A 27892-nucleotide genomic window follows, 5' to 3' on the forward strand; every position below is an offset into this window, starting at 1 on the left:
TCGCTATTATACTGAAAAACCTGAATTGTCCTTTTCTGCTTGTGTTTATTTATAGACTGTGTACTTAAACGTTCAAGACAGTGGAGCAGCAGTAATGCTGTCTAGACAATATATTGGTTGTTTTGTCTGTGGTATCATCTATTGTCAGAGAAAATGTCTTTGGTAAAGGCTTGAAATTGTATGGCTAGACATTGTAACTCTAAATTTTAAAAGGGTCTCGTGTATATGTATATTTCAGCACATAAAATTGCTTTTGCAATTCTGATATTTTAGTTAATTTCTCCCTTTTGATCTTGACTGCTGGAGTAAAGAAAATTAATCCGTCGGTGTTGTGTACCCATTTTGCATCCTCTGCCTTAGGTTTGTTGGCAGTTTTTTTGTTGGATGTAGCAGAAAGCACAAATTATTTTTCACTCTTTCTGAATGTGAACAATGTGCTTGAAAATTTAGAATAGATCCTGAAAACACACTTTCTTAAAATAAAAGTTCTACTTAGCTATTGGTACGTTTTTAAAATGAACTTTAAACATTTAAATTTGCCAAATATTTTCTCTGCTGTGCTCTGGAGGTTAGAAGGAGCTCCCTCTGGCTGTCAGTCAGGTACCCCCAGCTAGGCTCTGTGCCTACTGCAGGTGGGCTTGGGATGTTGTGAATTTTTTTGTTTGTTTTGGTGGGGTGTTTTTCGACACCCCTTCTTTTTTGTGTGCTTTCTGTTGCCTTGCACACAGGGTAGGCCGCTTCCAGCTTTGAAGTGGGGATTGCTCAAGTGAGCAACTGGAAGACAAGGAGGTTGATGATGGACATGTGCTTCTTCAGATGCCTGAACAGCTTTGACAAGAAAGCCTTGCCCAGGTGTAGCAGACTAAAAGTCAGGCTGCTACAGTTCGCACTTGGAAGATCTCAGTCCAGGTCTTGGCTGTGACACTCACCTCCTTTCAGAAGCCTTGTCTAAAACAGAAAGTTATGATGTTTAAATCTATATCGTTATAGTACTAACTATTTTTATTTTCTTGCATATGGTTATTCTGACTTCAACCAGGCAGCATGAAACAATTCAAGTAAAGATATACCAGAATGCAAATCCTGTGCAGATGTTGCATCAACATAACTACATTAGTTTAAATTCATAAGCTAGGTCACGCCTGTAGAAATTTTCTCATATAGCTGAGTCCTTAGTCTCCATCTGACTGTGAGCTTTCTGAGCTACAGATGGTTGGAGGTTAGAGAAATCTCAGTCTGTGCACATCCTGCTCCTCTTTCCTCACAAGGCATCTGCTGCTGGTCACTCTTCCTAAAGAGAGAAAACTTTATTCGTTGTCAGAGTCCGAGCCCAGGCCCATGGTGAAGGAGGAGCTCCTGGTTAGAGGCAAAGGCTGCTATTGAAGACAAGATACTGAACTAGATCATCTTTGATTAGAAGTGTCTTTAAAATTAGAGTATGCTTGCTGTCTTCCACCTCTAGTCTGTCTTTCCTGAACGCTTACTAGTCTGATTGGAAAAGCCACCTTTTCTTGCTATGCTTGCGTACCACATCTGGTCAAAGGAAAACCCACACTATCTCAGATAGCGTAGGCGAAACTCTGATTATAAATAAACACAATTTTATGAGTGTGTATTTTGCAGAGCTAGGCACATGTCATCCACAACATGATCATTGTCTCCAACGTGTTTCTGCAGCCTTTGCCTGTCTTTAAAATGAAAGACTGTCTCTACAGATTCAGCTGTCCAAATTCACAATAAGTGGGAGGAGATCCTACATGTTTGGTCCAGCTAAAAGGAACGCGTGACTGAGAGGGAAAACTGAATGCTCACATCTCCCCTGACTTTGGCTCACTGATAATCTGTAATTCCACTTTATTTGTTAGAACTTGTTGTTGCAGTAGTTAATTTTTCCTTCAACTTTGTAACCTGGCATCCAATGGGACCTTGCAGTCAGATGGTAGGGCCTGGTATGGATTGGGACAAGGGTTGTACTGTCTGCTTCTTACCTGTTAGTTCCAACTTGGATGATAGGTGTTTCTTCAGGAGAGAAGCTTTTGTTTGGGACGATTCAAATTGGAGAACTGGAAATCCTCAGTCTCCTTTATGGATACGCTGTCCTAAGTCTGATACATCTGAGCAAGTCCCCCATGTCTAAAACCGTTCAAATCTCAGAGGAAGCACGCTTCCATCAAACTCAATGACCTTCATTCCAAAAAAAGAAGTCAAAAAATTATGAGAGGATGTAAAGGATTGAAGGACCTTATTCTTTTTTATGCAATTTTTGCTTATCCTAACTTTCCAGGTAGTGTTTTGAAATCTGTTATTCCTTCAGAGCACAGTTGTAGTGATATTGTCAGCCAGGCAAGTAGCTCCTCCAGCAGAAAGATCAGACTCAATCATTAATTTAATGCAAATTTAAAATTCTGCTTCCTGTAAATAAATAAATAATAAAATAAATTAGCTAGAACAGAAATATGTACTATTTCCAACAGCTTTTAACTCTGAAATGCAAAATGTACAACTAGAAAAGCAATTTTGTACTCATTGTTTTTTCTCTCTTTATACAGAGTCCTCTGTTCTACACTGGGTTGCTAGCTGTAGCTTTATTAGTAAACAATCTGGGGTTTGTTCTGCTTCTATGAAATCAAAAGCATTGCCACAGCAGCCCCAGAATTTTCCTTGAATATGTTTGTATAGTCATGATAAAAGCAGGATTTGGTCTGTAGAAACATTAGGATCAAAAATTTCAGATTGCATTAGTCAGTGATAAAGAGGATATTTCTTTACTTTTAAATATATTTTTAGTTTATGGGCAACTTAAGATCTAATAATGCTACTTTATAGTTATTTTTCTGGGTAGAACTGCACGAAGACATGTGGGAAACGTTGAAGTTCTAGTAACCTAAATCCTTGCTTCAGTGTCTTTTTTCTTTTTTTTTTTTTTAATGCTTCTTCCTTTATCTTCACTTTTTCCTCCTTATTCGATCATTAATTACAAGGTCATGTCATTTGCACTTTAAATGCATAATGATACAGACACTCCAAGGTCTCTTTACACTAATGTTATTGTTAATTATAAAACTGAATCCAGTAGAACATCATTCTTTGAAATGCCATGGGTTGATCACGGTAAAATAAGCAAACTTCGCAGTTTATGGCAGCTCATAAAAGATAAATTCTATCACGTGATTAAAAATGCATAATTTTTAAAAAATTGTGTATACTCTGCAAAGAACACAGGGCAATTCCTTCGTTTATTTTCCTTTACAAACATGTCAGGTTGCTTTGTAGACAAGAAATCCTACCCATATTTTCATACCGAAGCAGTGACCTGTTAAAGATGGACGGAGTCAGTTGGACGTGATAGTGTTAGCCAGAGGGGTCATTAGGTTCTTTTCTGGTTATCTCTGTTTCTTTCTATCTGTGTCACTTCTAATAAATGAGTTTTCGATACCACCAGCTGAAAACAGCTGTTTGGCGGATGCTCTGCATTGTTTGCCTGTCATACGAAAAGCCAGTATCGGTCGTGTGTCTCCGGTGACAGATGGAGTCAGCTCTGCACTTGTTTGAGCAAATAGTCGGCAGTCAGCTAATGGATCCATTAGCGAACTTTCCACAGAATATCCTGTCTTCACCATTGCATGAAATTTTAATAACTTTAAATCATGCCTTAAGTTGAAAGTTAAGAGGACCTTTTTATAAGACATTTGTTTCATGTTTGAGAAGTGAAGATGCTTCTTTTCTTGGTAAAAACAGTTTATTTTTTGCTAACACTGAGAAGTGAAGGTAGAGTAGCAGTGGAAATCCTTCTATGTTTTTTTCATCTTTTTATTAGCAATTTATGAACTTCAAGTGAAATTTTTCATGTTATGTAGCATGGCGGGTTGGTTTTTAGTTGTTGGCGTTTTTTTTATTTTTAGGCAGGAGGATATTTGCAGTCTTGCTTTATCCTTCTGGAAAGAGATTTGACTTGCTTGTTCTTTTAACTTGACTCTTCATAGTGAAAAATGACTTATGTGCTCTTTTTGGCTGTGTGGGTGTATGAACAATTTCAGTATTCAAAAGTAATGGAAAAAATAAATTTTGCAACCTCCAACCTCCCCTTCCCCTTAGTTATTTTTCTTTTGCCCTACCTCTTGCATTTATTTCTTGTATGGTTTTAGTACCCGGTTTAGCCAGAGGCCGAAAAGAGAACAGCTCCCTAGAGCGTCTTTCCCTTTGCAGAATGTCAGAACGGCCATGTGCAGCTGTCATTCCTGGCCTTACATCATGATGAAGTCTCCAGAAGGCATCTGGGGACACGCTATATTGTAACAGAAATGGAAGATTTTTCTTGGTTTTGTTTTTGTTTTTTTTTTTCTCTAGTGAATGTGTTTTGTTATCAAATCCACTATGGCATGTGAAACAAATGTGAGGCTTTCCCAGCTTTTGGTCTTCAGAGTTTCAGAGGCTAACATCTAGCCCTCAAAATCTTGATGACAATAGGTAGAGTATGGAGGGAGAATGAATGTGGTGTGTAGAGGCATTTGCAGACTGCTTTTCTCTGAGGCAGCTAACTGTACCAGATTGTCAGTTTATCCACCTAAATTAAAATCACCTCTTTCAAAGGAAGCTCTAGCATCTTCCTTCACACCAGTAGGACACCTTTCTTGAAGCATTCCTGAGAACCTTGTGTCCCAGGGAACCAGTAAGTAGATAACTCCTGTAACTATCAACTGGGAAGAGCAAAGACACATTGGATGAACGAGTGACACCCCCTCTCCAGGCTGGATGGATGAGGCTGCAGACACCCTGAGGGGAACCGCTTGTCAGTATCCTAGAATATGACGGCTCTTGAGGAAATAATAATTTTTCTTGGTCTGGTAGGTCATCCTTCTGAAAGGAAAGCAGGACAAAAAAACCATGAAGGCTTTACTGGCCACACTTTTCAATTGTTGTTGAACAAAGCTTTCCTTGTGATCCAGCACTCTGCTATAAAACAGAGTTGTGAAGATAAGAGGGCAGCACTGACTTTCTTGAAGCTCTCTTGTTTGGCAGAGGGGTTATTAAGGGCCCTCTGTCATTGTCTGTGGTGTTTGTTGAGTATTGAATGATAATGAACTTTTGCCCTTTGTATCACTTCTCCAAAAAGCCCAAGTCAAAGTAGATGTCACTAAAATCTCATTTGATGACTACTTCCTGGAGTACTCTGATTCTTCTATTGATTTTTGTGGGCATCCTGCTGACCTTCTCCTGTCCTTCCAGTAATCATTTTAGCTTCTGTTTCTTCTTGAAAACATTCAAACATAGGATTGCTTTCATCTAGAAAGCAGAACAAGATATCTGTGCTTTTAGTCCATGCCTTTCTGAACATGGGACCTCCAGGGAGCTGACTCCTAACCCACCCACCCACCAAACACGTGGGCACGCTGATCAGAACCAACAGGAGAGTATTTGTTTCAAAGAAATAACAAGCAGCTGAAGTTACTCAAGTAGTTTGCTTCAGACACCAGTCTGGTCTAAAATAATGATTTAGCTAATGGGAATGGATTAGTGGCTTGTGAATAACATACCTTGGGCCAGCATTTCTTTGAATAGATGGACTTCTACAGAGCAAACACGAACTTTTTATCTGTATCTATTTTTAAAAAGAGTTCAGTGCTTCAGACAGAGAGCCATGAATTTTATGACAGCAATGTATTCCTTAATATTTTGTTGCCAGTCAGACAAAGGGTGATAAAAATAGTTGTAGGTTATTTCTGTTACATACATTTTTAATAACAAATAGAGTACCAGCATAATCAAATCCAACATTACATACCAGCTGCTTAGGGATTTTTTTCTTTATCCAGTAATTTATTACAAGACTAACAGTAATAAGTTGTCGGGTTTTTTCCCCCACATAGTATGGGCAATCATTTTTCCTTTCCCTGCTACTCACTCTTGGCTTATGTTACCTTCTCTACCCTCATTCCTCTAATTCCTCCTTATAAATGCATACACAATGTTCTATAGTAAGATCCACCTATGTTTTTGACTTTTAAAAGCTAAGGAATTTGCGTCCTTAATTTTGGTTTGTGGGTATGCAGTTATAAAAGTCGAGATTTTAAATTTTTAACTGCTTATTTCTGGATATCCTTCTCTTTGAAGTGCTGATTGAATCTCTGTTAATCTCTTTAACCCCTGAAAGAAGATTACCTTAACAGTGAAGTGGCTGGGGAGGGGAGAAGCAAGGGAGAGGCTGACTCTCTTTCCCTAGAATGAATTCAGGTCTTCAATAAGGGCTTTTCTTTGCGGCACTCAAGTATACCAATGGTACCTTTTTGTTGCTAACCTCAGCTTAATGAGTGAGCGGGTGTGGGTGGTAGCAGTTATAATTGCAGTACGGGGTAGCCTTGTCGTTTGCCACTTGGTCAAATCGGCAGTGGTAAATTGTTTTGAACACTTAATCATACAAATGTTCATACATTTCCCTTTTAATCTACTTTATTAACGTAAGTAGTGTGTTTGGTGTGATGTTTAACAACAGGGAATCACTACTGTTAGCAAATACATTTTTGTGGATGCGATGGGGCTTGTGTTCAGTGCCAGCAGAAAACTTTGATCGCGGTTTTTTAAAGAGAATCAAAGAAATAGGCCTCAAAGTAAGGCAAGAATTCACACTAGGCAGACACATGGCCAAAAAATTGGTTCAAATTACAGTGTCTGTTTGCAGTGGTAGAGAAATTAAAATGATGTGATTGGGTGCTTGGTTGACTCGTATCGTGACTTAATAACTGGTTTTTCTACTGTAGGTTGTAAGGCTTCTTTTGTAAGGTATTTAGACACATTATGTCTCATGCATGTATTTGAGTCTTGGTTTATTAACATTTCTGCACAATAACGAGTTGGCAAGAATAGTATCAAAAGTAAAAACAAAATAATGAATAAGATGTGCTTTTGTGATGATTCATTATTCTGTGTAAAACTCTCAGACAAGATTTGTAAATATGCCGTTATTTGACTTTGTTGCTTGTTTCTGCACCAGTAATTGTATTACATTACAGCATTAGGGGCTGAATTGACAGGGTGAATATTCTTAATTTTATGAGCAGTGAATTTTGTACAGTGTTTCACTGGCTATGGACTTTCTTCTTTCTAGGAGCTCTGATTCACGGTTCTTGAGGAAATTACAGTGTCTTTAATATTGTAATGGGTAGTTATACAGAGGGAATTAGTTTCTCTCAGTGTGACTATATTAAGTATTTGTTGAGTAAGATTTACTTTGTTCCATATTTTTGTGTCTAATAGTTAACAAGGCAGGTAATAGGGAATTTAAAAGGAAAAAAATAGACACACGATGGGAAACAATTTCCCTAATTGTTAGTTAGACTCCATGAAAGTTATTGTAGTTATCAAAAGACGTATTTTTAATGCTTTCAGACTGTTGCTGTTTACTTTTTTTAATTGATTCATTAGAGAATGTGGAGCAGTTGATTTCCTACTTTTGTGGAGGTTTCTCCTTTTGAAGTTAAAGCAGATTTTTAACTTACTTTTTCCCAAGAATATAGGAGTTTTCATGCCAGACTAGTGCTGCATCGAATAGAGACTCCTGTTTTCTTCCTGATTTGTTTCCCAGCTGGGGTTAGCCAGAAAATGCCTGCTACCTGATAAATGGCAGGTGGTGATTTCTTAAAACTCAATAATTTTAATTGTTGGCGATATGTCTCCTCTCTGATTGCCTCCATCAGCAGGTAATAAGTGTCTGCCTAGTAAACAGCTCTGGCACATTCTGCCTGTAGTGGGATCTGGTGGCAGGCAATCTTGGGCCATCAGGGCTACAAATGGTCACCTGTCTGGGCACAGTTCAGTTTCTAAACTTACACAGAAGTTGTCATTACTCTTCTAAATTTTTTTTTCTAATTCTAGTTAGACTGTAGAGCCCCGTCCTCTGGACGGGAATATCCCAGGTTTGTTGGAAAGTTGTATTTTGGGGGGCTGGCAGTGGATGAAAACTTCTCCACATCTTTAAAGATATTAGTTGTAATACCACCAGCAGGTCAGGAGCTTATCACACAGGTGCTTAAAAAAGAAAGCAGGAATGTCCCACTCGTTTTCTTCATATAATTGCTTTGGATTTGCTTCTTGTAATTGGCTTGGGATTTGTCACCTCTGTTTCCCCTTCCTCCCTTCTACAGAAGTCTTCAGTCTTTTCCTCATCTGTTGCCTGACTCCCTTTTTTTTTGTTTTTTTTTTTTCCCCCTTTTTCTTTTTTTATCATTTACGGTCCACCAAGCAACTGGGATGAAGAATAATCCAAATGTGCAGTTCATATGCGTGTTGTAAGGGAAAAGTTATTATGTCCTCTCTAGTCTAGGAATGACTTAAATTTTATTCCAGAACACTTTTTCATCAGGCTTTGTAAACTGCATGTAGGAGAAATTCCTGGGGGTTGTTTTGGTTTTTTTAACCACTAATAAATCAGCATTTTCAGTAAATTTTGGGGAGTCTTCTGTATTAACTATCAAAAGATGCAAAATAGAGATGAACTTATTATTTCCTCTCATTCTCACAGGAGCAACCATGGGGTGCATTAAAAGCAAAGAAGATAAAGGTCCATCCATGAAATACAGACCTGATAATACTCCGGAACCTGTTATTTCCCACGTCAGCCATTATGGATCAGACTCCAGCCAAGCAACACAGTCACCGTCAATAAAGGGATCAGCAGTTAATTTTAATAGTCATTCCATGACTCCTTTTGGAGGGCCCTCAGGAATGACACCTTTTGGAGGAGCATCATCTTCATTTTCAGCTGTGCCAAGTCCATATCCTAGTACTTTAACAGGTGAGTGTTACATAAAAAGATGTGTTGTTATTATTGTTAATTGATAGTCATATTAAAAAAATACTATGACCCCTTGCCACACAGAAATAAATTACAAATTTAAAATAGGGATTTATGATTTTCAATATCTTTACTGCTCAGATAATAATTCAGGCCATATTCACTAGTGACTGGGGGTTGGGTGTTTTGCCTTTTGTGTTTTTACTTTGGGGTGGTGTTAGGATCACAGCACAGAGAAATTTTAAGATTTATTAAAGGCAGTAATGGAAATGCTTGTTAAAATGGTGTTAGCAGGTATAAGCTGCTGGAGGGATGCACGGGTGATAATGGCTTTAAACTTTTGGAGGGAGGTGCAAAATGAAAAACACTTCAAGTTCATGCAATTGATATTTTAAACTGATTTTCAGACTTATTTGATTAGCTGTAAGTTACTTATATTAATGTAACATTGAATGTGTTCATCTATAAAGCTAAACAGGACCATGCAGTATAGTTTACTATATGAACAAGATGTGTGAAACAAAAGAGCAGAATTCTCATTGTTAAGGAGAAAATGTTGAAAATGTAAGAACAGAATTTATAAGGTGCAGAGACCTTCTTGGCTGAGATATAAAGCCTCCGAAGATACAGCGTTTTAAAGTGATATGCATGTTTGATGTTATAAACACAGCTTTATATCAAAATCTTACACTTTCATTACAAAAAACATTTATTTTGTGCACATGGCTAATCTCATAGAATCATAGAATGGTTAGAGTTGGAAGGGACCTCAAAGATCATCTTGTTCCAACCCCCCTAGTTTTGCTGGATATTTTTGAGAGGAAGCTGTACTTAATTCTTTTTTTGAGAGAGAGGAAAGAATAATTTATTCTAGAAGCTTTGCACGGACACTTCACAAAACAAGGTAAATCATTCCTTATTAGTCTATTTCTAGTTTTCCCACAACCCTCTAATGTTAGCACAATTACAGTGCTCACGTTTGCTTCGTTACAGTGGCATTTAAAATCTTTGAAACACAAGAAACTTGAGATCCCTAAAAACTCACTGTGGCCTTGACATTAAGCAATTCGGGAAACCAAATATGAATTGTCATGTAGTGATCACCTCGTATTCCCTTTTTGGGAATTCATTAAAAACCAAATAATTAAAATGAGCATCTGTCCCGTCTCAAAATTTTTGAGACAGCTCTGAATCCCCGGTTTGGATGAACAGATGCAGAAATGAAGTAAGGGCAGCATAACCTTTTATTCGTTAGCTCCATGGAGGAAAGTTTATCGTGCTTCAACTCGTCCAAGAACCTCTGTGTGTTTCTTCTTACTAAATCTGGTTCTTTGTTCATGTGGGAATCTCCAGCAGTGTTTGCGGGCACTCCTGGGTATTGCCAGACATCAAGGATGTAGCCCACACCCAGGTACCACAAATCCCTTGTTGCAGAGACCAGGAGGGATATCCGTTCTCTTGCTTGTCCCTGTTCCTGCTGGTAGTTAAGCATGTTATATCTTGGACCAGAATCAACAGGAGAGATTTTTCATGACATTTCTCATCAGTGTGAATTCAGTTATCGTCAGGCAGGCTGATTTGGGTGAACGCCCCCATCGTTTTGCAATCAGGTAAAATGATTCTGCATGTGTAATTATTCCTCCTCGTTTTGTAAAACCAGCCCATTCACAAACAAACGCATTTTAAAAAAAATATTTAAAAAATGCACCAGTAGTTTTTTGGTACATTCAGTACCGATTTTCAGATCAACCAAAATTGGGTGGTTTTGTGAAGGAATAAGATGACAAGCTTCACCTGGCTGTAAGCTTTCTGTATTTGTGACAAATAAAACACTGGATTGCATTCTGTGGCCCTTTGTTTTGTAAGGGAGGAGAATAGATGGGCTTGTCAAACAGGACCTGGTGTCAGTAGTGCTTATCCAGTCCATCAGTGACGTCTGACAAGAGGATGATATGGTTGTCATCATGGTCTGTAGTGCGGCTGAACAGAGTTGAGCTATCTTTTATGTAGAGCAGAAAAGGAGAAGAAATTAGAGTTAGTCACGCTGCTCCTGTATTACGCGTTCTCAGTCATCAGATACTTTGAATTCTTAGAATATTACTGCAAATTGAAACAGAAGAATGGGCCGCTGTTCTTGCCTTCCATGAAGCCATGTAAGCACTAGTGCTCTGTAATCCTCATGCTGAGCAAGAAAGTAAAGTCTTCTCTCCAAAACCGGTCCAAGATTAGAGGATGTAAATACTGACCTAATGAAAGGATAACCTTTAAGGGAAATGTTATCACCACAAATAGCTTGAACAGCTAAACCAGATCACCTTCACAAAGAAAACAGCTGCAAAGGACTTCAAAAATCATTTTAGTGGTATCTGTTTAAAACATTCTGGGCTGATGCTGTTCTCCTGAAGTATTTTATTGTTCTTTGCTATGAGATAAATAACACTTGTTAGTGAGAATAAAAAGAGGGTTTATGGTAGCTGAAGTGTTGAAATCAAAACTTTCCAAGGATTATATATTAGCTTTTCCAGTTCTTTCTTTACAAATAATTAAGAGTACACAAATATTCACAATTACTGATAATTCTCTTATTGCATGGTTTACATTTGAGTCTGTTACTTTCACTAGTGCTACGCTGTCTAGAGGAGTTCATCTCTTGCTTGTTCCCATGTTAGTATCTTTCTAGATGTTGTACAGTTTGTTTTGAAGTCCTGGGAATCTCACGGTTTCTTTATATGCAGTGAAAAACTTCTGTAATATTGTGACTTGAGAGTATTGATTTTCTTCATCTGCTGAAGAATTCTTTGGGGGATGGTTTATTTCTGTAACATTTGGTTTCTGTTTGTGTGAATATGGTTTGTATCCCCACAATTTTCTTGCTCAGTGTAGCAGTTTGTGTCATCAAAGTAATGCAGGCAAAAATTGGTAGAAATATGTTGATTTTTAACTTAGATTAGGAACTGTTAACTCCTAGGGAATTTTCTAATTCATTTTCAGTTCATAAATCACACTTCAAAAAAAACCCCTCCATTACTCTAACCTCCTATGGGGACTTTTTGTTCTGTTTTTCCTAGAGGAACTGTAAATTCATTTCCAGCTGCAGCCTGCTGAGATAGTGTAATCACAGGAAGACTCTAAATCAAATGAAAATATTTAAGTGATTAGGAGCTCTTACATCAGAAAGCGTACATTGTAAAAGAATATTAGATATAGACAGTACCCATCGCATTATGTGTTTGTTCTTTCTGATCACTGTCATGTTAATTGTAACATCTAAAATTAATTGCAACATGTTTCTGTTGGTGGTCTTCTATGTATATCCTGGTACATATATATGCCTGCTGGAGATCTAATATTATAGTTTTAAAAATAAGTTATTGCTTGGACTATCATTGGACTTTCTAAATGTCCATTAGACTGTGAAATAGCATTTCTAGAGCTTAAAAGGTCTTTCTGAATTGCCCATCTGCAATTTTCTGTTTTCACTTTCTTCTAGTTATGGTACAATAGTCCTTTATTTTTGCTCGTAGCTTGTACATCTCACATAGCCTGTCCCTCTTTCTCTTTTAGCCCAGCTGTGTAGATTAGTTCTTTTAAGTATAGAAAACGTTTTCCTAACGTAAGTATAGGAACCTCCCAACCACCTATCTCTCACACCTGTATCCTGTTTGTGGGACATGGTCAGCAACGTGCCCTGTAGCAGGAGTGGGATGGGGAGACAAATTCCTTAGCGTTGATGGAGTGCAGCTGCTCGTCCTGTGAAATATCTCAGTCCTTGTTCCCTCGAGTAATGCACTGATGGATCATCCTCAGCAAGGGTCTGCTTCACTGAGGGGTAGAATTGATGGAGTTAGAAATCATTAGTCCTAAGCTGTCTTTGTCCCCAACAGAACACTTTTATTTCTGTTTCAATTCCTTGAGTAGGTCTTGATGTGTAACCCCAGAAACCTGTGAACACACCAGTTATTTATAGCTAAGTTCAACAGGAAACTACTTCACTAAAAATTAGTGGCTGATGGTTCACCGTTGTTGTGGTGTAGGAGCTTCTAGAATTGCATTTTTTAAACAAGAAGCTAGCTTAATAAAGAAGCTAGCTTTTTTTTTTTTGCTGCTGATGTGTTGTGCAGGTTTCTGTATATAATTGCTATAATTATTAATATACTTTCAGTGATGTATCTGGCTGCCTTTTGTGGTGTCTGTGGAAGCGTATTTTTAGCATGTCTCTTTATAGGCTTTCCTCTGTCTTAAGAAATGAGCTGATTATTGATCCAGCTTCCAAAATGAGATGCAACCCAGAGTGTTTAGTTGCTTCCAAATCAAAATTGATGAGTTATTTCATGGACAAGTCCTTAAATCAAGTATTGCAGCATTACTGCTATATCATGTTGTTTTTTGTTTTGTTTCCTAAGGTGGTGTTACTGTATTTGTGGCCTTATATGATTATGAAGCTAGAACTACAGATGACCTTTCATTTAAGAAAGGTGAACGGTTCCAGATAATAAATAACACGTAAGTGTTCTCATTCACAGACTTCACTTCATTGTTGTTGGGAATAAGCAGATCCTTAACTCTTCTTGAAATCTGCGTGTCCTATCTCAGTGACGAGTAGATATGTTGGGGCTTTTTTATTTCTTGAATGAGAGTTCAGCAAGCGTGGGGTTAAAATATTGATACTGGCAAGACAGTAATTTTCAGGCTGAGGTCATGTTTGGGTGCAGGTGTCAGGCTGTAGTGACTGGAGTGGCCCTAAGCCTTCTCCCTCTCAGCTGGTTGGGTGGCATCCTCCCACTCCCTGCTGCAGCGAGGTGCAGCTACCCGCTTTGGGGCAGCAGAGGTGGAGACACAGGTTGTCCCACCCCATCCCAGGCTCTGTGCCTTGCAGGTTCTCTCTGGTGGGTTTCCATATCTGATGGGGAGGTGGGTGCAGCCAGCGGCGCTGCACCACGAATGCCAGAGGCAAGCGCCCTGGCTGTATATGCAGGAACTTCTGGCCGCGGAAGCGTGTCTAGCTGGCCTCCGCAGTAAATCCATCCTCGGATAGCAGTAGTTTGATGTTCTAGTTTAATTGCAGCGGCCTTACAGTATTATGGCCTGATTTCTAGAAGTCTAGTGGAGAGGAAATTATTTGTTCACCTTGGAGATTTCTTTACATGCAGCTTTTGGCCATGTTAATAGTTCTAATTCATACATGTAGCAGTTTTCATTCATCCAGTTGTCTAATTTTATTAGCTGACTGTCAGCATACAGGCAGAATGATCCAGGAGAGGCAGACGAAGACTAGAGAACTGGGAAGTTTGTTTACACATCTCTTCCATAAAATGTTTTGTTGCAAGTTTGTGTTTTGAATATATGGATAAATTCCTTTTACATTAAACCCCCCCACACACACAAAAAAAAACCCCACAAAACCAAAATGTTTTAAAATAAAAAATTCCACTGAAAGGCACTCATGTTTCTTACAATGAAAAGAAAAGTGTATTTAGGTACAGCACAAACTATTTTAGATGCCTTCATAATTAAAACAACATGTTACCTAAATTTAACCTACCTTTTGTGTGTGAGGACGTTGTAACTGCTGGAGAATGATGTGTTGTTTAAATGTGGAAGAGATAACCGGTGTTGCGTTGCAGGGAAGGAGACTGGTGGGAAGCAAGATCCATTGCTACAGGAAAAACAGGCTACATCCCCAGCAATTACGTAGCTCCTGCAGACTCCATTCAAGCAGAAGAGTAAGACATCGTATACTGTCAATCTGTTCTTAGTATCCATTCTACACTTTGTGCCCTGTGGTGATGCTGTTCCTTTAATTCAGTATATGTACTATTTAAGGGTAAAGTAGGATAATACTACTAATTAAGGGATAGCAGTGCTACTTGGGTGAAGTCAAAGGTATAATTATAAGTAAGCGTGGGGTGGACACTCATGAAAATGTTTTATGCCTGCTTGCTATATGTAGGGCTAAAGGAAAAAGGATAGGAGAATGTAGTAATGAAGATAAGAATTGGGGGATGTGCATTGCATTTCATATAAAAAAGAAATGGATGTTTTTTAGTTACAAGAGTTCACACATCATCAACTCTAGGTTTTTATCCTTATTTTGCCAAACGCTAGTTCAAGATCAGCTATAGCCTTGGCAGCACCTGATCTTACATTCTAAGAAAAACATTTGTGTGGATAGTCATTGCTAATCTATTAACCTGTAACAACTTTTTTGGTGACAAAATTGTTAGGCACACTAAGGACTGCTATGAATTGGGAAAACTGTATTGCTTTGGGTACCAGTACTTCCTACATTTATTTACAAACAAAGATCCCAGAGCACTTACAGAATCACATGAAGTTATTGTGGGAACTGTGAGTTGGGGTTCAGTTTCAGGTTATAATTGTTCCAAGGGATTGATTGTATTTGTTGTACTAGAAATACAAAGCTCCGCAACTCTTGCTTCAATACACAGGCATGTTACTGCCAATAAGCAATTCCCTGATACACAATCTGTTCACTTCTGTGTTTGCTGCTGCCCTTCTGGGAAAAGTGCCCGATTTCCAAGATGTTTCCTGAATCTCGAGCTGAGACTTTAGCATGTTGCTGCCGCTCTCACCTGGCTCTTTACTATTAAAAAGGGATTGCATCAGAGACACACTGTTATTTTATGCCCTTGAGTTTCGGCTGCTTTTAAAATTATTGACTTCAGATGTTTTGGAAAAAAAGTCGAGGGCTTTTTTTTTAAAAAAAAAAAAAAAAAAAAAAAACAACAAAAACCAAACCTATACAATAAAAGCACATTGTCATTACAGCTGCAGTGGTGGTAAAATAGAAATGATAGCACTTTGCAAACTAAGAGTGCAGTGTTTCTGCAAAGAAAGTATTGCTCCTAAAGACTGGCAAAACAAAAGGAGGGGAGTTTTGTCATAGGTTTATGTGATAACTAGAGGTAAGAGTGAGGGGTAATAGGTGAGGAAGCTTTTTTAAAGTTACTATTTTAAAGAACCTAGTGCCAATTTTATTAAATATTGCCACAGCATTTGGAATAGAGTTCATTCGCTTTAGAGTTCATTTGTTAGCCCTGAGCTTTGATAGCGTTTATAGATTTTTGTGTTGTGATTGCAGTTGGAGTTGCAAATGTGAAAGCAATACACGGCCCCAGGTTGCTAGGATTTTCTTTATAGTGGGCTTATAAATACCTGAAGGCATTTATATCACAAACTGCTTGTGGCGGGATCCATATTATGCGTGTGCATTTTGAATGATACCATAATATAAATGTTTAATGCTCATAAAAAGAACAAGTAAACCCTATTATTACTTTATAGGTAATGAAATAAAATAGTACTTTACCATACAGTTTGTAAATCGTTGTAGTAGTCTGGGGAAGAGGCATTTTCATGTGAAGTAATTAACTTGGGTTCAAGTGTGCTTCAATAAGATTTTAAGTTACATCCAAATTGTCTCAAGTGTATGTGCTTTCATATCCAATTCTAACTTTGCATGTCTACTTACGTAGTCAAACTGCAAATACAATTAAAAGTAAGAATAAGTTTCAAATTCCCAAGCGATTGCACAGGCCATTCTGTTCAGAGGCCAAGAAAATTATCCCTCCTTACCTACGTTTTTCCCCTACAAAATGTTTCACCCACAAAACCATTGTTTTCCAGCAGTTTCCAATACTTTTTCTTTTCTTCTCCCAACAATCATGAAGCCAGGTTTGCTTGATGTTGTGATGATCCCAAATGAAAATGCTTGAAATCTACACTTTGCATCACTTTGTGACTTCTGAGGCACACAATCAAAATAAAATATAGGTAGAAAAAAGTGTTACTCCAAAGTCTGGGAATTCACTGGGAGATGGACCTTAAAATTATCGCTGGCTCAGAACAGAGCTTTGTGAAGGCTGTTCGTCAGGACGAGCACTCTTAGGGAGCATAGAAGAATTCCTCTTGTGAAAGAACTTAAGGAATGAAAAAAAAACAACACAGGTGTTTCAAAATGTCTGCATGTTTTTGGTATCAGAATGATGCAACAAAGATGGAGTGTTACTCAGAGACAAGTGATACCCACTACAGGGCTGTTGGTAATTGATCCGCAGGAAAAAGTGCTCCCTCTACTGAGGTACAGAAGGGTGGGAGGTAACAGAAGTTGTAACAGGGGAGGTTCCAGCTGGGTATAAGAAGAAACCTCTTTATTGTGAGGACAGCCAGGCAAGAGCACAGGTTGCCCAGGCTGGCTGTACAGGGTCCATCCTTCAAGGTTTTCAAGACTGGAGTGGACACAACGCCCTGAGCAGCCAGGTCTGGTCTCACAGCTGACCCCGATTGCAGCAGGAGGCTGCACTAGAGACTTCCCAAGCGCCCCTTACAACCTGAATGAACTTGTGATCTGGTGATATTTGTGCACGCCCATTTTGCATTAAATATTGGGGTTTTTAACATGTAGCCAAAACTTCTTAGAGAAGGTAGTTGCAGCTGCTGCAGTGTTTTGCGTGTGCTACTAACAGTGTTTCATTGTCATCTGATGCAGCTTGACCTGTGAACTTCTTAACCGGAAGGAAGGTGTTACTTTCAATGATGAGTCCTGTTGATGTCCATTATTAAACCATCATAAAAACATAGTATTTGCAGATAGAGGCCTCTTTACATGTATTTTGCAAACAGTAGAAATGAGAGTCGTATAGCAATAGGTCATCTTAATCCTTTGATTATATGGATGTCATTACTTTTGTTGATCTGTAACGGCTTTGGGATACTAGTCGTTCAGTCAATGCGTGAGATTTCTAAATCTTGTATTTACATAATTACCAAAACATAGGAGCTCTTACTTACACATGTTTCCTTTAACACTTTCTAGGTGGTATTTTGGTAAGATGGGCAGGAAGGATGCAGAAAGGCTACTGTTAAATCCTGGGAACCAGCGTGGTATTTTCTTAGTAAGAGAGAGTGAAACCACTAAAGGTGTGTATATTTATGTATAGCTCTTCCCTCTCCCACTTCCTCACCCCCAAGGTGGACATAATGACCATTTTTACGTCTATCACATTATACATATGGATGTGCACACATGTATGTGTATAATGACAGTTAGGGAGATGTGTTAAATATGTTTTTAAGTTTTTGGTGAAGAACCAAGTATGACTTGTTTCCTAGGTGCTTACTCCCTTTCCATACGTGACTGGGATGAGGTCAGAGGTGATAATGTGAAACACTACAAAATCAGAAAACTTGACAATGGTGGATACTATATCACAACCAGAGCACAATTTGAATCTCTACAGAAGTTGGTGAAACACTACAGAGGTAAGACCAAGTTCTAGAGTCCCAATGCTACCTTCTGTCTATCACTAGGAAGAAAAACTGCATATGCAGCTTATTTCTAATATTCAAAATTATAAAACTTCTTTTGTATTTCAACAAACAGTGAATAGACTTGTTCTTTTTATCAACATCATGATGTTACTTTTGTTACAGTGATACCCCTGCTTAATGACAAAGCTTATTTTTTCCATTTTGCAGAACATGCTGATGGGCTGTGTCATAAGCTAACAACTGTGTGTCCCACTGTGAAACCACAAACACAGGGACTAGCAAAAGATGCCTGGGAAATTCCTAGAGAATCTTTAAGGCTGGAAGTTAAGTTGGGCCAAGGATGTTTTGGTGAAGTATGGATGGGTAAGAGCTTAATGCGACACCTTTCAGTTGTTCGTGTGAAGGTTTTAATAGTATTTTAAGTAAATCAGTATTGGGATCTGAAAAGATAACCTGATAAAGAATTGAAAAAGTACCAACTACCATCAGTCATGTAAGGGTGAAGATAATATTCAATATATTTTAAATTTATAATTATACTGTTAGCTTAACAAAACATGCAAAAAGCAAACAGTTTCAGGAGAAAACCTCTTTGGTACCATAGGGGAGAATGAAATCTAATTTGTTTTTCTAGGAACATGGAATGGAACCACAAAAGTAGCGATCAAGACACTAAAACCTGGTACAATGATGCCAGAAGCTTTCCTGCAGGAGGCTCAGATCATGAAGAAATTACGACACGACAAGCTTGTTCCACTCTATGCTGTTGTTTCTGAGGAACCAATCTACATCGTCACTGAATTCATGACAAAAGGTGTGTGCAGAATAGTTTGAAGATACTACATTTAAAAGATTATTTAAGATCCCAGCAACAAATTAAATGTTTAATTAATGTTAGGTTTAAGCTGACTGGAGTATAAATGACAATTTTGATTAAATTAAAATGAGCAATGCTTGACCTACTTGAAGCAGTTCTAATTTAGATCGTGGGTGGAGGCATGATTTTTTTGCACATCTGTGTCACCCTTGCTAATCTTTCAAGTACAAGATTGGGTTTTTTTCCTCATTTTTAGTGTGTACTGCCTGTTACATTTAAATTGGATGATATAGCTGCGAATCTTATTATGAGAATATGCCCACCTGTAGACAGATCATACTCACGACAACAGAATCAGTTGGGTTTAGGGTGGTTTTTTTAGTTTTTATTTTCCAGCGGTGAAATAGTAAATTTTTAAAAGGTTGAGGATTTTTTTTTTTCCACGCTGCCTCCATTACCTCCTTGTTTTCAGTCTTTCATCCTTCTTCCTTTGCTGAATATCATTTCTCCCTCCCCCTACTGCTGAAACAGAGATTTAGAGATTTAAGCTGAATGTAGAAATAGACATCATAAGCATATTAATGTTAAGAAGCAGCAGATTTTCAAGTCAATTATTCCAGTTTTATAAAACGCAGACTTCTGTTCACCTCACAGAGAAATTTTGCTATCCTGGTAAAAAATAGGAACGATGTTAAAGTCCAAGAGAGTGGCTTCTTGTGTTCAGTACTCTGCCACAAATATGTAGGGGTTTTTTTTTCCTGGTTAGATGGGGTTTTTAAGCGTTGTATAAGTTTTAAAAGGTAGAAAGGAACAGAAAATATTAAAGTTCCATCTGTGGTGGTGGTGTTGTTCTTAAATAACACCAGACAATCTCTCTGTCAGATCTTAAAGCTGCCATGCAAAATCAGTTTTCAGTGTTCAGAAATCGGGTTTTGGCGAGACAATCAGGATTAAAAAAACGCTTTACAGCATTATGCATAAAAAAAAAAAAAAAAAAAATTAAAATCAGAACTGGGATGTTACCTGGCAAAAGCAGAAGTAAAGAAATGGAAAAGTAGTTGTATGTTTGTCTTAAGTTATGGATACAAAATGCCATTGGAAGTCTCTGTTTGCATTTGAAAAACTTCTCACATTTTACCAAAACAACATAAAACCTCATTGGTAATTCATGCTTGAAAGTCATTAGAACAAGGTTCTCTTGCTTTTCTTTTCTTTTTTTTTTTTTTTTCCTTTTCCCCCTCCTTTTACAAGGAAAAGAGCTGCGTAAGAATTGCACAGTACCCAAACTTTTATTTCCAAAACGGACAGGTTGCTAGAGGTCAGTGTGAAATCATTGCTCATCTTCGGTCCTTTGAGCTCATGAACCAAGATGGGGAAAAGTCTGTGCAAACACAGATAACAAATAGAAGGTGCAGTGTGGGTCTGGCATGCCACGCTTTTACTTTCAATGCAAAAATACAGTAAGCGACTAAAAACACATTGGAGGTATCTAATTCACAGCTACAGCCGTGAATCCACTGCAAGATCCGCAGATCAGTGGGGTTTTTTCCCCCCACCATTGGCACACTTGTAATTCTGTCATCGTAATTTTGACTGCGATGAGACTGGTTAGTTATCGGTCTTCACCAGTTTCTTAAAGAAGAGATCGTGTTCCTGTACCCTTGTGGCGTAGTAACACCTGTAGGGAAAGCTGTTGTGCCAGAAACAAAGTTTTACTACTTGTGTAAAGATTGCTGTCTTAGGAGGAGCGCAGGTCCTCGGAACTGGTTTCAAATACTACTCACGTTGTAATGTTCTGGACACAATTGCATTATATAAATGGGAAAAGATAATATATTGTAAAGAATGGAAGATACTTTTGGTTTCCTCTGTAAGGAAGAAAAAGCAACAAAATAAAAACAGAAAGTTCAGAATAATTTCGCTAGTATATAATAGGAGCTGGCAGAAAAAGTAATGGATAGGAGATTTTTTTTTTTTTTGCTCTTTAATTATAAATCTCACAGTGGAAAAATGTCCAGCTAGGAAGGGCATTAATACCAGGAATATTGGGAGAAATCCAGATGTATTACCATATGATCATCAAGCGGCAGTCTGTTTTATCAGTGTTCAGTTGTCTGAATTACTGAAATGGATTCCAAGACCTTGGGATAAAACTCGCCCTAATTATTTATCAGGACAGAGGCAACTACAGGTACAGTCCTTGAGTCGTGTATTCTGGTAAATGATGGATTTTCAAATACGTATTTTGGGTGATTAATATGTAAATCATCACGTCTAGGAAAAAAAATCTCATTTTTATTTTCAGGTGAAGTTAATATTTTGGGGTTTTCCTTTTTAATACCCAAAATGTGTCATCTTTTACAGGCAGCTTGCTAGACTTCCTTAAAGAAGGAGAAGGGAAATACTTAAAACTCCCACAGCTTGTCGACATGGCTGCTCAGGTACATGGTATAAACCAACAAATCTGTATTTTGTGCTTAGAGGAGAGATCTAAAACTGTATCGGATATCAACCAAACATGAATATTGAACTCTTTGGCTATTGTGGGCTGTTCTGTATTGCATCTTCTATTTAGGTTTGTAATTTGTCAAAAAGAAACAGTGTAGTTCCCAATCAGCAGATACTGAATAGCCAGACACACTCTAATCGGTGCTGTCACAAGCTCTTGCTATGCTATACCCCTATATATTCCTATACAGTGAGAATGGAGCTAAAATAAAGGGGTACAGCTTAATGCTTGGGAGAAACGTGTATAGTAATGAAAAATAATCTTTAATAAAACTTTATTTTCAAGATTGCTGATGGCATGGCTTACATTGAAAGAATGAACTACATCCACAGGGATCTCCGGGCAGCTAACATTCTCGTAGGAGACAATCTTGTGTGTAAAATAGCAGACTTTGGTTTAGCAAGGTTAATAGAGGACAATGAGTACACTGCAAGACAAGGTAAGACTGATTTATTTACTGAGTAAATAAGACCTTACTTAAAACTATTACATTTAGCAGAATGTGTCTGTGTGTGTCTGCATTAATAAAGATTATGCGTAAGTGTGCTTTCACAGCTGTGTTCACGTGTCCCCCTCGCCTAAGTGTAATTTTAGTAAACTTCTTAAATGTTCAAAATTATCTGTCAGTTTGCTTATGTTTTCAAAAAACGTTTTTAGTTATTTTTTGGGGGGAAAACTTGGTACAGTTTGAAGAGAGCTGAGATTCCAGAGGGGTTGCTCGTCGGATTCTGAAAATCATCCCACTTTTTGAGAGATATTTAATTAAGAATCCCAGATGTCTTAAGTGCTTACAGAAATTGTAGCCAGTAGTTGCTGCCCTAGTTTGAAACTGCTTTCCAGTTTGAAATATTCAAATACTAAACCACCTCGAATTTTGTCAACAAAGCAAAACATAAGAAAAATTTGAGTGCAGTATTCTTTTTAAAATACTTCAAAGTGTAAGCAAATTATGCATAAACAAGGGAGAACTGAGTATCTGTATTTCCAATGTTTGCAGGAGCTAAATTTCCAATTAAATGGACCGCTCCTGAAGCAGCATTGTACGGTCGGTTTACAATCAAGTCCGATGTGTGGTCATTTGGAATTTTACTGACAGAGCTGGTAACAAAGGGGAGAGTGCCATATCCAGGTAAGAGGAAAATGTAATAGATCTTTCTTTTCTTTGTGGTGTTGTGTTCTTCTGAAGTTACCTTTTGTACTTATTTGCCTTCGTTCAGAGCCCACAGTTGACAAGCAGAGACAAAAACTTAGTTTTGTTTCACTGGTTCCTTTGTTGACAAAGCTACTTTGTTTTAATTACAGATTAACTATTATATGTAGCATTTGTAAATGTGACTGATAGTTCATTTCAGAATAGTGGATATCCTTGTGTTTTCTTATCTGTCTGTTCCTGAAATTTCTGCTTTTGACATTTTCCCAGGCTACAGTGAGCATCAGTAGAGTGAACCTGCTAGACCAGTTTTTGAAACTAAACATATGCAACATTTTTTCAGATATTTTGCCGTGACTGGAATTTCTAAGGCAGGTCTGTTAGGTATAAAATGCCTTTTCTTGGCCTGACTTCAAATCAAGTGGTCCTCGAATGGAACCGAAGGCAGGCAGAAAGTATTTGTGCTCAAGTCTCTTTTTTGAAAGGACAGGTCCAAGGCAGTGTGGAAGTATACAAATGGAAGAAAGACCAGGTATTGAGGAATTAACGGTGTAAGGAAATAATTTTCAGAAAATGTATTTAATGCAAAATGTAAAAAACTCATTCATTATGAAGTGTGTTCCTTAAAGGTTCTGCTATGGTAGATTCACGTGCACTGTGTCCGGAGAGACACTTGAAGAACTTTGGGAAACTGTTCTTTGCATAACGTTATTCAGAGCTAACGTGCTTTCCTTTCAGGGATGGTGAATCGGGAAGTTCTGGAACAAGTGGAACGTGGATATAGAATGCCTTGCCCGCAAGGCTGCCCAGAGTCTCTCCATGAGTTAATGAAACTGTGTTGGAAGAAGGACCCTGATGAGAGACCAACATTTGAATATATACAGTCTTTCTTGGAGGACTACTTTACTGCTACAGAACCACAGTACCAGCCCGGAGACAATTTATAAGCCAACAGTCTATATAACATGCACAAATCTGCCAAATGTAAAAGACTTGCAAAGAATTCCTGACGTCTAAAAGGAATCAAAGGAAAGAAAATCTTCGCTACTTTGCATGCTCTTAATGGCAAACTGGAATTTCATAATGCAGTTGCACAAAACCACTTTTCAAGTGTTATAATCTAATTTACCAATGACATGTTTTTATTTTTTTTCCTCTTTCCCAACTTATTTTCAGGGTCCAAAGGAAGCTTACTGAAAATTCCGGGGTAGAAAAATGTGTGTTGGTGTCAATAATAGCAGAAAACCCAATGTTTCAAATCCTTTATTTTCCCAACATTTGATAATCATGCTGCATTCCCCCCTACTACAGAGGGAATTGTCTGGAATTAGTGATCTTGGGGTAAGACATTTTTAAAGCAGAAGAACTTTGTGGGACCAAGCAATTCTATTCCAGTTCTGTAAAACTCCCTGTGTTCAAAATTACTTGTGTGCCCCCATCCCCACCCCCCTACCCCCAAAAGAGAAAAAAAAAAAAAAGATGGTACAACTATAACAACTATATTTGATGCATAGCCTTGATCTCTAAGCTTCCTCTTGCACGGACTTCATTAGGATAGGCAGGTTAAAAGAGAAATTGGAACAGTGAATGAGAAACTTGATCTAAATGGTAGACCTCAATAGTGAAATTAGAGGGCATAATGCACTGTGTTAATACTTGTATTAATGTAACTGGAAAGTAGCATGAGATATTTTTCTTTTTTTCTTTCTGCGTAGCTAATTAAGAATAATGAAGGTAACTAGAAAATTGAGGTAATATTTTATAAAATTGTGTTGATAAAGTATGATGATATTTGAACTTGAAGCTATGTAATACAATCAGGGGGGGAAAGCCTTTAATCTTTTAATTAATGCTCCAATCCAACAGCGAGCTTTTGTATGGGAAGACTACCTGAACAAAGCTCACCAGGAAAGCAAGACTGAAGCTGGTAAACGGACGCTCTATAGTCCTTTTGCAGAGACAGGTTTGGTACTGTCGTATGTGGCTTATGTGTGTTAACAAGGGTGGGTGCCACCAATGCTAGCTGTCACTAGTTCAGGGATTTGATTGCACTTTTGCTTTTCTTGACTATTAAGACACACTCACACGCAGTTGCTCTTCCCGTTTCTGCCCTTCCTACAGAATTATTTAACTAAAAATGAACAAAAGAAAATGTGAAAGTTTGAAAACTAAAAAGGGTAAAATATATTTAATATTGTCCGAACCTAGTGACATTGAAATTTGCTGGCATTCAGCCCAGCTGACACTACATCGAGATTTATTTTCTTTGGCTACTGACATATCAAGCAATAACATCATGTCTTTTACTCAACAGTTTGCATGAGGTTCTTGAATTTCTGATCAAGCTTATGTACTTCAATTTTGAAACACTAAACTCTTACTTCACTACCAGGTTGGAATTCATATTATCATTGTAAAGCTAGCCAACAAATGAATTTCAGAAAAGCTGGTAATATAGTTCTGGTACTAAACTTCACATTCTTCATGGGTTTACACTACATTGAATCCAGCTACCAAACAGATCTTTGTAAGAACAGTGCCATCATTTTTTGTTTTCCCTCATCCTCGCTCATCACCTATACATCTGTGGTTATCAAATTTTAAAAGGGCTTTACGTAAGAAAAACAAAAATAAAACAAAAAAAAAAACACATACAAAAAATAATCAAAAAAACCCAAAAACTACAATGGCATTTTAATTTTTCTAAATATTTTAAAATTAATAACACAATCATATGAGTTTATGTATTAATAGTTATAACAAAAAATGCCAAAACTGACACTGGCATTGTTTGGATTTTTAATTACTGAATGGAACAGTTCATTGTAATAACACTTGTATAGTAAAGGAATAAAACACTAACTTAACGAACGTGTTCATTGTAAATGGTTGTGTATTATAAGACTTCTCCAAAAGAGTTTGTATGTTTATGAAAATTTATTTGTTTCACCTGAAGACCTTGATGTGGTTCTTACCCTAACAGAGTTTAAAATTCACATTCACACTTTTTATATAAATAGTAATAAGTTTAATTATGTAACTAAGTATTTTTATAAAGTATGGCATTGTTGAACTGTTTTGCAGAATTGGTTCAAAATAAATTTCTCCTTGATTGCATCTGCTTATTTGAGGGGGGGAGGGGGAACGGGGAAAGGCGGGAGGGGGACAAAAGCAGAGTAGCCTTCACACTGAGGAGAAAAGGAGGGTAATAAAACCTTCCTGAGTTTTGGGTGTATTTTTATCCTCTGTAAAGTATTTTAATGTACTTTCATACAAGACGCTGAGTTCATGGTGCGTTATTGCTGTGAAAAGGGAGTGATTTTCTTGAGCAGTTCAGAAGCCTTTGTCAGGAATAGGCTAGAACAGTTCTGTCTAGACTTAAAACTAACCCCTGTGATGGACGGACAGACAGACAGACTTGGGATTCTTGTGAGGGCAAGTCCAGCATCGACTCAGCTGTGGCCATCACGGCCACGCTGTAGGGCAAACACGTTTCCTCTCTTTTCCTTTATCAGGTATTAGCAGCCACTGTTGACTTCTGTGCAGTTTTTCAGGGAATTTTATACAGTTGTTCTTGCGATAGCTGTTGTTTTATCTCAACTTCATTGAATGTTTCCTGTCTCAACGACCAGTACAACTCAAACCGCAAGTCCTGACCTGTATATACAGTGCCGCTGTAGATCAAGGAGCCGGCACTGTTTGAGTTTCAGTGATAACTAATACGGCACTAAAAAACATACTTACAGAACCTACAAATTGCAAAGTTTACTGTATTTTTAGTATTTCCTGTTATGTAATTAATGTTTTGCTATTTTTAATTACAACAGTCATGTAATTTCTGGTAATCTGTATTCTCCTCGTCCATCAGAACCTTGCGGTACCCATTCTGCGTGCTAGGCCTGCAGATTGGTTCTGTCATGCGTTGTTTCAAGCTGTAGCATTTTAAGAATATCTTCACACTATTTTTGAGTAAACTTTCAAACATAAAAATGTGTGCAATCCTACTATTTAGATAAAATGCGTCCCTATTTTGGCATAAAGCATTATGAAAAGAACCTTATGTGTTCTTATCCTTGCAGCCACTGAATTGTCATTTCACTAGGGTTGGGAGTAGCTCTTACCACTGAAAAGTAGCCTTGGAAAGGTTTTTTTGGGGTTGGGTTTTTTTTTCCTTTAAAAAAAAAAAAAAGTCTCCTAGAGTTGCTGATGGGTAGAAACAAGCCGGAATGCTGTCTTACACGTAGTCATCTACAATACTGCTTGTTCTAAAACACATTATCCACAGCTGGAATGAGTATAAATGAATATAAAACAACTAAACTTCATGAGCCCCCACCTTTGTTATTTATTTTGATCTATTCGATCCAATAAACTTCTCAGTTTCTTTACGTTTTCTGTGAAGATGCCGTAGGTGTTTGTATTTGTGCCAACTTTCCCCCAACAGGCAGGACTTAGAGCTACGCGGTCATGTTGGGTTTAAACCACAGGTAAGCAGTACGTTGCAAACAGGAGATTCAGATTCCCACACCTTGCTAAGGAATTTAAGACTCAATTTGAATAACTGATTTGGGCGCCGTAAGCAGGTCTGGGTGGATAACTGCTGAAGTCCAGAATCGTGATTCATCCACTAGCTATTGTCTTGTGCAGTAGGTACTCGGACTCTCTTTGTGCGGGTGCCTTCACAGCAGCACACCTTGCCCCTGCCTCAGCCTGATCCTAATGCAGGAGCAGGACTGCCATGGACCTTCCAGGCACCAGAGGAGGCTGGAGACCCCCATGACGTGCATCTCTGGCAGATGCCTTTTCAAGACAGGGTTGGAAGAGACGGTAGGTAGGAATGGGATGGTTGCATCTATTTTTGATGTAACAGCCTCGAGTGTAAAACCTGGACTCTGTTGAAGAATCTGGGATAGCTGGTGGATCTTACACAGGTGGTCGGGATGTTGTTGAGAGTGGGGAGCAGAACCCACTGGGGGACTTCAGCCACAGTCTTAAGCATTTACTTAAGGACTGGGTTCTTTTTCTTCTCTACACTTTTTCCTACTGACCCTTAACAGGGAGAGTGTTAGCTGGAGAAACATCAACAGCTTCCCTGCTTCTACCTTAGCGCAGGGGAGGGAAAGGGGGAGAGTGAGATGGAAGGACGGAGATCAGCAGCTGAGGTACTAAGTTCTGTGCTGCTTCACAGGGCAGAGGGAAGCAGGTTGAGGGGTGCGGCATAGCAGGTGTCATCCGTTCTCCTCTCTGTCCTCTTTTGAAAAGGAGGTAGAAACACAGGGGAAACGAGGAGAATCTGTTCCCTTGTGTGGAAATGGAGCCAGGCTAATGAATGCCAAG

The 27892-nt window shown here is 38.2% G+C and overlaps 1 protein-coding gene across 1 annotated transcript in view; it reads left to right on the forward strand.

The window, feature by feature from the left end:
- Positions 1 to 25172, forward strand: part of YES1 (YES proto-oncogene 1, Src family tyrosine kinase) — a 50433-nt gene extending 25261 nt beyond the window's left edge. The window contains exons 2-12 of the mRNA XM_074576792.1: positions 8516 to 8788; positions 13192 to 13291; positions 14413 to 14511; positions 17625 to 17728; positions 17921 to 18070; positions 18287 to 18442; positions 18714 to 18893; positions 21261 to 21337; positions 21691 to 21844; positions 22403 to 22534; positions 23294 to 25172. Coding sequence (XP_074432893.1) covers positions 8524 to 8788; positions 13192 to 13291; positions 14413 to 14511; positions 17625 to 17728; positions 17921 to 18070; positions 18287 to 18442; positions 18714 to 18893; positions 21261 to 21337; positions 21691 to 21844; positions 22403 to 22534; positions 23294 to 23502 — 1626 coding nt within the window. The 5' untranslated portion in view covers positions 8516 to 8523 and the 3' untranslated portion in view covers positions 23503 to 25172. The remainder of the gene's footprint in view (positions 1 to 8515; positions 8789 to 13191; positions 13292 to 14412; positions 14512 to 17624; positions 17729 to 17920; positions 18071 to 18286; positions 18443 to 18713; positions 18894 to 21260; positions 21338 to 21690; positions 21845 to 22402; positions 22535 to 23293) is intronic.
- Positions 25173 to 27892: the final 2720 nt, after the last annotated feature.

This window comes from Larus michahellis, chromosome 2, assembly GCF_964199755.1.
Source record: "Larus michahellis chromosome 2, bLarMic1.1, whole genome shotgun sequence".
Lineage (NCBI taxonomy): Eukaryota > Metazoa > Chordata > Aves > Charadriiformes > Laridae > Larus > Larus michahellis.